General features: G+C 44.2%; 1 protein-coding gene across 1 annotated transcript in view; it reads right to left on the minus strand.

The window, feature by feature from the left end:
• Positions 1–3,443, minus strand: part of PCSK2 (proprotein convertase subtilisin/kexin type 2) — a 240,778-nt gene extending 237,335 nt beyond the window's left edge. The window contains exon 1 of the mRNA XM_086333839.1: positions 2,927–3,443. Coding sequence (XP_086189965.1) covers positions 2,927–3,103 — 177 coding nt within the window. The 5' untranslated portion in view covers positions 3,104–3,443. The remainder of the gene's footprint in view (positions 1–2,926) is intronic.
• Between the last annotated feature and the right edge of the window lie 11,185 nt (positions 3,444–14,628).

Consider the following 14,628-nt stretch of genomic DNA (forward strand, 5'->3'; position numbering starts at 1 on the left):
AAAAAGTTTCATGAACTGACTAGAGAACAAGTAATGAAACATTACAGCTTAAGTCACGTAGTCTTTGCTTTTTCATCCCACAGGAATTTGGAGACGGGAAAGCTCATAGCATCAGGGAAGCTTGGGGACTCAGTCTAGGAGGATGGGTGGGCATGGATCCAAAGAAGGAAAAGAACGTTTATTCTCAACAAGTGTAGTTTCATGCAACAATTCATCGGAAGTGTCACTGACTTTTACTTAAACATGTCTCAGAACAAAATCATTGGATAAGAGTACTTCTGAGAGATCGTGGAAAAGTAAGGAGGATGTGGCAAGGTAAAAACCCATCTTTCCTAGATGGGAATTGCAAGTTTGAGGCTGTAATGCAAAGGATGGGAAAGAGGCTGAGGTGTCTGATTTCGCCCCAAAGTAGGAGTTCCTTGAGATTCTAAGGTAAGTGTATGCAGAGGATTCAGATTCTTTTACGAGATTGTTTTCTACACCTCGTTGCTCAATTCCCATCACCAAAACTGTAAATCCCTTGTTGAGCTGTTCACCACCATACAAAAAAGAAATAACTTTCTTAGAAAATTAATATGTTAAGCCATGATCTGTCTCAGCTACACCTGGCTTTGCTTACATTGCTGAGATCAAATGCTAAGGGCACAGTTTCAAAAAGGAGAAGTTAACAGGATAATGATGTCTGCCCATCCCATGGAAAGGGCCTGGTAGGGGGTGAGTTGGTGTTTAGTCGCTCAGTTGAGTCCCACTCTTTTGCAACCTCACAGACTGTAGCCAGTCATACTCCTCTGTCCATGGGATTTCCCAGGCAAAAGTTCTGGAGTGGGTTGCCATTTCCTTCTCCAGGGGATGTTCCCCACCCAGGGATAGAACCCGAGTCCCCAGTGTTTCTTGCATTGTAGGCAGGACTCTTTACCACGGAGTCACCTGGGTAGCCCGGGCGCGGAGGGCGGGGAGAGGGTTAGATTTTCCCCTCCAACCGCAGCTCTTTTACAAAGGTGGGGTTTTTAAAGAGCTTGCTGCCACATCTCTTTTCATACCCTAAAGGCGAGCATGCCCTGCAGAGCAGGTAGCTTGGAGTGCTATATACTAACAGGTTGAAGAGCGTAAGTTCATCTCTGCTTCTTCCCTTGTGTCCCCAAGTCCGTTTTCTACGTCTGCGTCTCTATTCCTGCCCTGCAAATATCTGGGTTTAAATTCTTGACAGTTTTCATCGTGGACCCTTATCTGAGGCAATTTCCTTATCAGAACCATAGGCTTCATAATAACAGCAGTTTCCCAGAGTTGTTGAAAATATTAAATAAAAGTGTGTATAGAGACTCCATCACCCTCCCAACCCCCCGTGACTGTCAGCTAGTAATAATCAGTACTATATTTATGCGCCTGGTTCCTGGATCTTGCCAAGTTTGGGGGCGTGAGGGTGGGAAGAAGGAGGGGATGCTTGTTTGTTGTGTTGGCGGCACTCTGGAAACAGCCCCCATACCCCGGGCCCCAGCAGCGCGGGATGCCGCGGTCCGCGTCTCCTCTCCCCGCTCCACCCACGCTTCCTCCTAGAGCAACAAGTTCCCCCGCAGGAGCCGCCCGCGCGCCTCCGGCAGCCCTGGTGTTTCCCGGACCTCCGTCCAACTCCCTGGCAGACCCATTTGGGGGTCAGAACCGCGGTGGCCAACGCCCTACCGAGGCAAGAGAACCCGCAGCAGGTGGAAGGAGCCTGAGCCGCGGCTGGGAAGGAGGCGCCACGCGTGGGAAGTCGGGACCGAGTCCCCAGCTCGCGCTGCCCTGGCGACGCACAAGCATCACCCGAAGCGCCCACCGCTCAAGAGTCTTTCCTGGGGTCAGGAGGGAGGACTGGGACCGGAATCCCACAGACTTTCCACCCGGCCAGCCCTCCGGTCGCTAGATCGCACGCAGCCCTCAGTCCTCCAGATTCCGCTCGCCCCGGTTTCTCTCTGCCCTCTCACCCCACCCCACCCCTCGTCAGGTCCCCTAAGGACACTTCAGATCCCTGGCAGGACAGTTCTCAGGAAGCAAGTAGATCAGCTGCGACCCCCATCCAGTGCTCTCCGCTCCCTCGCCCTTGCAGACTGGGGACCCTGGAGTCTCCGAAGCAGTTCCGCGGCATCCCGGCTGGGAAACGGCTGAACTCTGACAACTTCTTGGATGGGGATCCCCGCTTTCTGGTGGGAAAGCCAAGCCGGCTGCCCACATACAGGGAGAGATACCCCGACTTCTCCGAGGGGAAATCCCATTAAAATCTACCTCCCCAGCGTCTACCGCTGCAAGTTGAAAACTGGGGAGCCGACTGAGTGCGCTTCGAGGTGGGTGGGCAGGGGCGAGGTGGGCAAGTTTCAGCCCTCGATTTTGAAAAGACAAACCATTTCTGTTTCCAAGTCTCCTGGAGCTGGGGGCTGTCTTCCCTGGAAAAGAGCCGGGACCAGAGTCAGGCAAGGGAAGTCCTCCTGGCGCGGGGTTCGAATAGCAAGCAGATGAACTGCGATGTCCAAGCTTCCAGCCCTGTCCCTCGGAAACTAGCCTTTCTCCGGGAGATAGGGGCGGGGGGCACATCCCCGACGGGTCTGCCACGCCAAGCCCAGACGGCGGGCACTTCTTGCCTCACCCCCAGGCAGCCTTGAGAACTTGGTCGCTCGGACAGCAGCCCGGGCGCACCGCATTGTTTGAAAGGTGTTATCCTGTTTTCTCCACCAAGTCAAAGGGAGATCAATTGTTTTCATGACCTTCCGAGTAGCATTTGAAGGGCATTTTAATTACATAACCCGTGAAAGATCACCGGAGGCGATGTCGTGTGAAGAGCCGATGGCAGAATATCTGCATCGCACAAGAAAGAAAACTTGCGAATCTGCAATGAGATTGCGCAGGGCTGCCACCGTTTAGAAACAAACATGCGAAATGCAAGGGAGATGCTTACCTTTCGGACTCCAAAACCGTGCTCTGCTGCAACTTGGCGAGCTTCTTCTTCTCCCCCTCTGTGCAACTCCACAAGAAAATGATTCGTGAAGACCGGTCTCTCAGCAGATGCAAAAACCATGACACAGAAGAGGAGCCCCGCGGCCGCCTTCCCCTGGGAGATACAACCACCTCTCATCTTTCTTTGGGAGTGAAAAGTGGTATCAGGAGGCGCGCAGGATGGCGGAGCAGGGTCCCACAAGGAAGGTCCAAATTAAAAAAAAAAAAAAAAAAAAGATGTAGTTTTTGTTGTTGGTGTTTGTTTTTTGAAAAATCTTTGTGTAGAGGAAAACACTGATTAGGGGTTTGGAAAGCAGCAAATCAGTGTGTGTTCTCCAGCCTCTGGCCGGCGGGGAAGCCGTGTGGTCTGGCAGCCCGGCTCGCTCGCAGCGGTGCTAACGTGCAGAGCTGTGTGTATCTCAGAGAAAGAGCGAGTGTATCTGTGCTTGATGCTAAATCTGCATTTTCAGCTCCTCCTCGGCTCCAGTTCCATCGGGGAGGGAGGAAAGCACCAGCCTGAGTGACGTGCGCCCGCCGGCAGCCAATGAGGGCTGCAGAGACGGCGGGCCTCGCCCCGGGCCGCCCGGGGCCCGCCCCTGCCCGCCCCCGGCCGGGCAGGTCCGCCTCCGCCCGCTGGGGGCGCCGTGAGGCGAGCCCGCGCCCCCGCCCCTTTCAGCACCCTGGAGAGCGCCCCCATCTCCGCCCGGGCCGCGCGCTCCCGGGAAAATCCCCCCAGCTGTAATCCGGTCGGTGGCGCCGGAGTGATGTCATTGTTGGTGGAAATCTGTGGGGCTCTGCAAAGGGAATTACGGTGTGCGCCGCTCCCGAGGCCCCGAGGACAGCTGGGGCACCGGCCTCTCCCTTCTCTGCTTCCCTGTTTATTTTCTGCTGCAAAACAACTCTCTCGGTCTCTTTCCCTCCCTCTCTCTCTCACACACACTCACGCGCGCGCGCGCGCGCACACACACACACACACACACACACACACACACACACACTGAAATCCTACTCGCTTCCCCTTCTCTCAATAACAAAGCGAACATTAACTCTCCTCCCGCCACTTTGGGCAGGCTTAGCTTCCCTTACAGGCAAGGAGTGGGGGAGCGGGGGAACGTAGCCTTCTTGGGGTGACTCTTGGGGGCGAGAGTGCAGGAGCGAGCTATTTTTTAATTTTTTTGTAGGCTCCAGGCGGATCTGGAACGAAACAGCTGGGCAGCCTGGCAGGAGACCAGGCTCGCCCCCACCAGCAAGTGGGATCAGATGAGACTCCTCCAGAAGTCTGGGCTGCTCCGCGGAGACCGCCTTCAAGACGCCTCGGCAAGGACTGACGCCTGGAGGTGCCTTCTCAGGCTTGGGGACATGGCCCAAGGACAGGGAGGGTGCGTCTTGGGGAAGGCACAGCCACAGATCCAGGCACTGGGATGACACTGTCTGAGTGTCCTCGACTGGGGCAAATTCAGGCCAAGTGGCAGAGGGTCAACTAAGTTATCTAGTTAAGCAATGTGCACTCACGTCCTAGGAACTGCTTACTACTGGTTCTTTCTGCCCTAGTGAGAGGAAGCAGGGAGGCAATGTCTGCAATAAAATGATTGCGATTGTTTTAAAGCAACTCAAACAATATTGAGGTGTACACTGATCTCAACTGTGTAGCTCCAAAGTTCAAAATCCTGCCTTACTTGAATAAGAGATAAGAGGGTTCCCCCCCGCCCCCAGACACTTAACTATATGCAATACATCCAGAGCAGGGGAGGTGGGAAGGAGAGAGAGAGAGAGATTATAATAATCACACATTACATATATGTGTGTGTGTATTTCAGACTTCCTCCTTTTCATTTTAGCATGAAGTTGGAATCTACATAAGAAAACCACTAACGGTAGAAATGAATACACAGTCCCATGGGACACTGTCTTTGAAGCAGATCTCATTGTTGAAGTTGGCTCCCGGAAAACCTGTTCAGGCATTACCAAATAAAAGTATAGGTTTTACTGAAGATTTTGATAGGAGCACAAGAAATCTGTATACAGTTGTTATTATTATTATTATGACTACCTCTACTACTACTTGAATTCCTTTAAGAAAAACTAAATAAGGTGCTGAGAAGGTGCTAAAACACAAGACTAGAGTAGAGACAAAGTTTCTGGAAAAGTGTCAATAAAAGGGAGCAGAGCTACTCTCATTTCCTGAGTTCTTTACTGCTCAGAGGTTCATTTCTGCTAAGATTAAAAAAAAACAAAACCAAAAACACCCTATCTTACTCCATCCCTTATCACTGATAGTCCATCTGTTTGATTTTAACACAAGGTTTTCTTATCTAGAGACTGTCAACTCTTCCTTTCTCTCACTTCCTTATATTTTACCCTATTTTGAATCAAAGTATGAGACCATAATGTGGGAGACCCGGGTTCGATCTCAGGGTCAGGAAAATCCCCGGAGAAGGGAATGGCAACCCTCTCCAGTATTCTTGCTTGGATAATTCCATGGACAGAGGTGCAGTCCACGTGGTCAAAAAGAGTCAGACATGATGGAGGGACTAACACTTTCACTTTCACATGAGGCTGGGAAGAAGAAATACTAAGTGGTTCTTCCTACCCTGTATTATCATTTGAGAAAAATGGCACCAAATGTGAAAATTACATTAGATGGATTCACAATCATGGAGAGCATTTCAAAAGCAGCAACAGAGATAAAAATCTAAGTCTTTAGAAAAATAGATGTGAAGAGCATTAAATAAGTCAATTTAGAAGATTATGGGTATTGGGAAATAGTGCTGCTAATGTAGCTAACTCTTTCTGAAAATGAGCATGAAATTACCATCTATTCAGATATATTTATTAATTTTTTTCTGCAACGACAGAGCAATACTTCATTTCCTAAATAAATTCTAAAAATGAAATGCTAGTCAGTGTTGAATCTTATGTATCTGCATTTTAAATAATTAAAACCATGTAAAATTGGATACAAGCTAAATAAAGCCTGGGTGGCTGATTAGAATAAGCCATTTTTAGTGGTTTATATAGAATGCAGCTCATCGTAATATTGTCAGAACAGCATAGTGAATGAAAATAGAAATTTTTGTGGTGCAAGTACTAAATTTCTAATGTATAACAATGTAGTAAGCAAGTGGAGGGAATGCACTGATATTATTTGAAATACAAATGCACATCCATGTGCATCATGTGTTTTATATAACTATTTCTACCTTTTTTTTTTATTAGCAATAGTAACTTTGTTGTAAAAGGTGAACAGAAGATGGCAGCGGACTGTTTCAAGGACTGAAATGGAATGCCGTTGACAAGAACTCTATTGCAGCTTCTGCTGTCACTGGCTATGTCACTGGGGCCAAACCGTTGCATCTCTCAAAGCCTTTGTCTCCTTATCCGTAAAAGGAGACGGTTGAATTAGACACCTTCCAGATCTGAAAGCAATTTCAAAGAGATGCCCAAGTACAGACTTTGACATAGAAAACATCATCAATAGCTTGAGGAATGTTGAAGACAATCATGCCTTTTCAGTAACATTATGGTGGCCAATAGACCTATTTATTGTTAGGTAACCTCTCTTAAGGGGCTTCCCTGGGAGAGCAGCTGGTAAAGAATCTGCCTGCAATGCAGAAGACCCTGGTTTGATTCCTGGGTCGGGAAGATCCCCTGGAGAAGGGATAGACTACGCACTCCACTATTCATGGGCTTCCCTGGTGGCTCAGACAGTAAAGAATCTGCCTGCAATGTGGGAGACCTAGGTTTGATCTCTGGGTTGGGAAGATCCCCTGGAGGAGGGTGTAGCAACCCACTCCAGTATTCTTGCCTAGAAAATCCCATGGACAGAAGAGCCTGGCGGGCATAGTCCATGGGGCCAGAAAGAGTCAGACATGACTGAGCGACTAAGCACAAACACAACCTCTCTCAAAGAGTCTTATGTTTACTAATTTTGCAAATTTGAGGACAGAGTAAATGATCCCAGGGCTTCCCATGGGGCTCAGTGGTAAAGAATCGACCTGCCAAAGCAGGAGATGCAAGAGACACGAGTTTGATCCCTGGGTCAGGAAGATCCCCTGGAGTAGGAAATGGCAACCTACTCCAGTATTCTTGCCTGGAAAATTTCCATGGATAGAGGAACCTGGCGGGCTACAGCCCAGGGGGTCACAAAGAGTTGGACATGACTGAGTGAAATGCAGTACTTGGATGCAATCTCAAAAACGACAGAATGATCTCTATTCGTTTCCAAGGCAAACCATTCAATATCACAGTAATCCAAGTCTATGTCCCAACCAGTAACGCTAAAGAAGCTGAAGTTGAATGGTTCTATGAAGACCTACAAGACCTTTTAGAACTAACACCCAAAAAAAGATGTCCTTTTCATTATAGGGGACTGGAATGCAAAAGTAGGAAGTCAAGAAACACCTGAAGTAACAGGCAAATTTGGCCTTGGAATACAGAATGAAACAGGGCAAAGACTAATAGAGTTTTGCCAAGAAAATGCACTAGTCATAACAAACACCCTCTTCCAACAACACAAGAGAAGACTCTATACATGGACATCACCAGATGGTCAACACCGAAATCAGATTGATTATATTCTTTGCAGCCAAAGATGGAGAAGCTCTATACAGTCAGCAAAAACAAGACCAGGAGCTGACTGTGGCTCAGACCATGAACTCCTTATTACCAAATTCAGACTTAAATTGAAGAAAGTAGGGAAAACCTCTAGACCATTCAGGTATGACCTAAATCAAATCCCTTATGATTATACAGTGGAAGTGAGGAATAGATTTAAGGGCCTAGATCTGATAGATAGAGTGCCTGATGAGCTATGGAATGAGGTTTGTGACATTGTACAGGAGACAGGGATCAAGACCATCCCCATGGAAAAGAAATGCAAAAAAGCAAAATGGCTGTCTGGGGAGGCCTTAAAAATAGCTGTGAAAAGAAGAGAAGTGAAAAGCAAAGGAGAAAAGGAAAGATATAAACATCTGAATGCAGAGTTCCAAAGAATAGCAAGAGGAGATAAGAAAGCCTTCCTCAGCGATCAATGCAAAGAAATAGAGGAAAACAACAGAATGGGAAAGACTAGAGATCTCTTCAAGAAAATCAGAGATACCAAGGGAACATTGCATGCAAAGATGGGCTCAATAAAGGACAGAAATGGTATGGACCTAACAGAAGCAGAAGATAATAAGAAGAGATGGCAAGTATGCACAGAAGAACTGTACAAAAAAGATCTTCACGACCCAGATAGTCACGATGGTGTGATCACTGACCTAGAGCCAGACATCCTGGAATGTGAAGTCAAGTGGGCCTTAGAAAGCATCACTACGAACAAAGTTAGTGGAGGTGATGGAATTCCAGTTGAGCTATTCCAAATCCTGAAAGATGATGCTGTAAAAGTGCTGCACTCAATATGCCAGCAAATTTGGAAAACTCAGCAGTGGCCACAGGACTGGAAAAGGTCAGTTTTCATTCCAATCCCAAAGAAAGGCAATGCCAAAGAATGCTCAAACTACCACACAATTGCACTCATCTCACACGCTAGTCAAGTAATGCTCAAAATTCTCCAAGCCGGGCTTCAGCAATATGTGAACTGTGAACTTCCTGATGTTCAAGCTGGTTTTAGAAAAGGCAGAGGAACCAGAGATCAAATTGCCAACATCCGCTGGATCATCAAAAAAGCAAGAGAGTTCCAGAAAAACATCTATTTCTGCTTATTGACTATGCCAAAGCCTTTGACTGTGTGGATCACAATAAACTGTGGAAAATTCTGAAAGAGATGGGAATACCAGACCACCTGACCTGCCTCTTGAGAAATCTGTATGCAGGTCAGGAAGCAACAGTTAGAACTGGACATGGAACAACAGACTGGTTCCAAATAGGAAAAGGAGTACGTCAAGGCTGTATATTGTCACCCTGCTTATTTAACTTCTATGCAGAGTACATCATGAGAAACGCTGGACTGGAAGAAGCACAAGTTGGAATCAAGATTGCCAGGAGAAATATCAATAACCTCAGATATGCAGATGACACCACCCTTATGGCAGAAAGTGAAGAGGAACTCAAAAGCCTCTTGATGAAAGTGAAAGTGGAGAGTGAAAAAGTTGGCTTAAAGCTCAACATTCAGAAAACGAAGATCATGGCATCTGGTCCCATCACTTCATGGGAAATAGACGGGGAAACAGTGGAAACAGTGTCAGACTTTATTTTTTTGGGCTCCAAAATCGCTGCAGATGGTGACTGCAGCCATGAAATTAAAAGACACTTACTCCTTGGAAGGAAAGTTATGACCAACCTAGATAGCATATTCAAAAGCAGAGACATTACTTTGCCAACAAAGGTTCGTCTAGTCAAGGCTATGGTTTTTCTTGTGGTCGTGTATGGATGTGAGAGTTGGACTGTGAAGAAAGCTGAGGGCCGAGGAATTGATGCTTTTGAAGTGTGGTGTTGGAGAAGACTCTTGAGAGTCCCTTGGACTGCAAGGAGATCCAACCAGTCCATTCTGAAGGAGATTAGCCCTGGGATTTCTTTGGAAGGAATGATGCTAAAGCTGAAACTCCAGTACTTTGGCCACCGCATGCAAAGAGTTGACTCATTGGAAAAGACTCTGATGCTGGGAGGGATTGGGGGCAAGAGGAGAAGGGGACGACAGAGGATGAGATGGCTGGATGGCATCACTGACTCGATGGACATGAGTCTGAATGAACTCCAGGAGTTGGTGATGGACAGGGAGGCCTGGCGTGCTGCGATTCATGGGGTCGCAAAGAGTCGGACATGACTGAGCAACTGATCTGAACTGATCTGAGTGCACATGCACGGATGAACTGATCTGTCTGACACTTAGTATCAGACATGAAAACCATCAGTTCTGAGATTCTTACTATTAAAGATACTGTTGTATATGTAGAGAAAACATGGGCATTTGGTTCTGGTTCAGATAGGACACATACGCTCTCGAGTCTCTCTGAAGAAATTGTCCTGAAAAAACAAAATATTGTCCTGAAAAGACCAGAATATTTCATTTCATGGCTTCATAACTTTAAGTCAACAGCCCTATGTGTGATTAAAAGTGTCTGAACCACCCAAGATGTGATTGGGATCCTCTCATTCAGATGTATTTCTGGGGAGAATTTTGGCCCCAGGGAGGGTCAGGTGAAGGCAAACCCATCACCGTGGAGGAGAGGAAAAGCAGTCCTAGGCGAGGATGCTGGATCTTTGAATAGTCTTTGGACTGTTAGCAGAAAGATAATTCTGTTCATGTCTCTTCAATTGGTTGGATGGATAATCAAATTAGATGAGGTGAAGGGGAGTAAGGTATGAAAAACAGAAGGTACAATTTAAAATACCACCTTGTTAGAAATCAGGTTGGGCTTTTTCATTTCTGTTGATCACTCTGAGCTCTTTAAGAGTGGTGCCTCAGTGCTCAGTTATGTCCGACTCTTTGTGACCCCATGGAGTGTAGCCCACCGGGCTCCTCTGTCCCTGGAATTTTCCAGACAAACACACTGGAATGGGTTTCTATTTACTCTTCCAGGAGATCTTTCTGATCCAGGGATCAAACCTGTGTCTCCTGCACTGGCAGGTGGATTCTTTACCACAGAACCACCAGGGAAGCCCTTAAGAGCAGTAGTAATATAATTTCACAGTGTGCCACAATGCTCTACGATCACAGTGTGTTACCAGCCTCTTCGGGTGGATTCTTCCTAATGACACTGTCCTCCCCTCTCCCCGCCCAAGTCCATATTTAGGCTTTTTCTGAAGTGCTGTTGTCACCTTATAGATTTCTGCCGTATTTTGAACTCAATATTGATCAAGCTTTTAAAAAATATTCTCCAGATAATTCTTATTTTCTAAGATCTCATTTCATTTCCCTGCAGTATTTATTTACATTCTCATATTTGCTCTAACTAAAAATTCAGGTGCTTGAAAAATTTAATTAGCTATTTGGCATGCATCCACTCCTTTTATTTATTTTTTAATTCATTTTTAAATGGAGTATAATTGCTGTACAATGTTACGTTAGTTTCTGCCGTATAACAACATGCATCAGATATATGTACACATATATCCCCTCCCTTTTGAGCCTTCCTCCCACATCCTCACTCCTTTTAAATCACTGGGACTTGAATGGTCCCATCTCCCATTCCTGTAGCTTTTACCAGTTTATACCTTTTCCTTAAATGACCTAGCCCTGTTTTTTTCTTCAGTTGTGAAATCTCAGCTGACTCTTGTATCTAAGCTGCCTTAAATTAATACAGTGGGGAGGACTCATGGGGTTTTAGTGAGAGTTTTATTATCAGCAAGGCATTAAATCTAGAATGGGTTGTATTCATTTTATAACTTCATCAACAAGCCATCAAATTTATTCAGACTAATTGACTCTTCATAAACAGAAGCTACTCATTGCTTCCTTATTTTTCAGGACAGTAAAAATTTATTTTTTGTGCTAATTTAAGTTCTATTATTTTGCTAGGATTTGGAGAAGCTAAACAATGAGGACCAAGGGCCTTTTTCATCTTCTTTTGAAAATTAGGAACACATTGCTATTCACTATCTTTAGATTCCTCTTTAGGTCTACAGGACTACAAAATAATGTTTGCTCACTTGGAAAATTAATTAGTTATTTCTCAGGGCTTATTGGAACATTGCTTATTGTCTGTAGAAAGTGATTACCTATTCATGAATTCTCTACCTTGTGTTATTTCCTTTTCTGTTTCATGGTCTTTAAAAAAATACAGCAAATCTTCAATTCATTTTTTTTTTTTGAATGATTATGGAAATTATCTTTAGCAGGGAGATTTTTTGAGCTCTTCAAACTACCCCTCACATAGAAATAATTCAGAGAGAACAAAGAACATGGCTTGTTAGAAAATATAAACTGGAATTTGAAAAGATAAGAATTTTATGTGTAAAACAAAAGTTCAAATATTAAAATGTGTATACCAGTTTTTAAAGGCTAATTCTGCCATTGCAAGAAGCATCTGATTCTAGGAAAGTCCTTACTTAGACCTAAATTCTTTCAGTAATTATACACTCTTTAGTACTGGATTGGATGACCTCACCCAAGCAGAGAAATTGATATATCATGTAATTTAAATGCTGGAGGAATAGCTATAAATTTATGGCTGTGCTCTTAGATATTCCTTTTCCTATTTCTTCTGAAACTATTCTATAATTTCATGGTTTTGGAAACATGGCCTGATCTATTTTTAAGAAACTTGATCATACAATATCTGTTTTTTCTTCTTATGACACTAAAGAGGGTAAACCAAACCCTACACCTTAGAAACATACTTCTAGAACTAGCTACTTAAGACAATACTTAGGGGCTTTTATAGAATTATTTTCTTTACCAAAATTCTACAATCAGAAGATTACAATTCATATAGGGCCTAATCATAGTATTCTTAATGTCTAATAACGCAGTCTATGATGTATTAATTTATGCTAGTGGCACCTGGTTCACAAGTATTGTTTTTTTATATGGATTACAATGTTAAAAAAAGAGTCACCATCTTTTGGAAATGAATCATTTCCCATAACAAAGTCCAAAATGTGACTTCTTGTAAAATAATCAAAGATTTGGTGATTCGGTCACAATTAGCCTCCCACCACCAAATATAACAGGGCCTGAGTTGCCCTAGTTGCAAGAATGTTCACCAGCCTAATGACTCCTATGCTTTACATCCTTGACTTGGTTCACGTGGAGGATCATGAGCTGGAAGCAAAGACTCCTTTGTTTCATGCTGTCTCTTATTTTAGCCATGGGACCTGGAGTAAGTGGCTTCATCCTCTGAGCTTTGATGTAAGTTGGGGGTAGTATTTGCTTAGACTGATTGTGTCTAAGATTCTGTTTAGGGCTAGTTTTCAATAAAAATATTTTCTACCAAGCACTCATTTCTCTCGTGCCTGTCGTATTTCTTAAGGTCTACTGGTTTCACGAGGCTATGCTTTGGTACATGAAACATGGCAATGCCCTCATACAAAGTGTGTAGCAGTCCGCTATTGCAGGGCAGTGCTGTGTAACAAATCACCCTAAACTCAATGGCTTAGAGCATGTATTTTATTCTAATGTTACAGTTGCCTCTGGTTTGGCTGATCTAGGCTGGCTGAGTGGCTTTACTTTAAGCTGCATGTTGGCTCAGTTTGTCTCTAATCCATGAGTTTGGTTTAGATCTTCTCCATGTTTATTTTTTCCTGAAGCCAAAGTTGGAGTGGCAGTGGCTACCTGAGGCATGCTCTTCTTAGGACTTATCAATGGAGCTCAAAATCCAAGCCAAGCCATGGAACAACACTTATGGCTGCCATTGCATCATGTCCACTAGTATTCTGTCTGTCAAAGCAAGTCACATTGCCAAGCCTAACTTGGCTCACAGCGGGAGAGTAAAGGGAAATAATATTTGTTGAACAGCAATCCAGACCAAACAAAGTCCAGCATCTATAGACATTTTAATTGAAAAGTGTATTTTCACAAGCCAGTTTAAATGATTGAAAACCTATTGACTTCAGACTTTTTAATTTAAAGGGTGAGTTTTAAAATTAATATCTTCAATATATCTGTGGTATATTGTTCTAAAGTGTTGGGAAAGAAATTTCAATAATTTAATTTCTGTATGGAAGAATGAATCACTCTCCTCATAGAGGCCTCAAGAATTAAAGTAGGTGTCCTTCTGGACATTTTTTTCAGAATAGCCAAGTAGACATTGCTGGGGTCTGACTCTGACTTAAATGGCAATGTTTCAGTTTGAGGATGATGGAGGTAAGGCTGATCTTGGCTCAAAATGCATCAACTCAGGCTAAGCCATAATACAGTGTGTGAAGCCTAGAGTTGATAAAAGATAATGGAATCTAGTTATGTGACCTTAGACTTTTGAACATATTCCAGATTATAACGATCAGAGTAATTTCTATTCTTCTCCGTCTTCCTCCTCCTTCCTCACTCCTTCTCATTCTCCTCCCTCTTCCTCCTTCTTCTTGACTTCTTCCTCTTCCCCCTCATCAGTTATTTGTCTGTGGATGTTAAGAAAAATCATGCCATGTTCATGTGTCCAACCAGCTATGATAGCTCCAAGTCTTATGTCACAAATTCATGTCTGGTGACTTGTTGATGATGGGTTGACTCAACTGTTTGAAGTATAAGGGTAGCAAAGTCAAGTCATGGGTTCAGTCTTCACGAGGGAAAGTCAGCTAGGCATTTTACTAAGTAGCAATGTGTAAATTCCAGGATTCAATGGTGAATAAAAATAAATCTTTGCCAAGATATACACCTATGCTAGAGCGAGTCTTCATATTTCTTTCAATGACAAGAAAGGAGGGCTCTTGTTCTCAGTTCCACATGAAATGCCTTGCCCACAGTACGTTATGTATAATTACATTGTTTCTTCAAGGTGCCCTTATTATTTCTCCTCTCCTCTTTCCCAGGAGACATACACCAGGAGGAACTGGCAAGTTCAGTTGGCAAGAGCAGACAAATAAATAAGAAGCATGAGCTTGCGTCTTTTAGCTGAGGCGATTTGTCAAAAACCACAGTAGTGTGGCTGTGTTCAGATTTAAGGGTTATATTCAGCCTTAATCAAGGGGATTTTTTTAAAAAAGCTAAATCAATGAACAAATTAAAGAAAAGATTTTGGTAGAACATGAAGTCAATCATTCTCATGTGGCTGAATATACTGGCCTGAA

The sequence above is a fragment of the Bos grunniens genome, chromosome 13, assembly GCF_055505025.1.
Source record: "Bos grunniens cultivar Pamir isolate PY7600 chromosome 13, Bosgru_T2T1.0, whole genome shotgun sequence".
Taxonomy (NCBI): domain Eukaryota; kingdom Metazoa; phylum Chordata; class Mammalia; order Artiodactyla; family Bovidae; genus Bos; species Bos grunniens.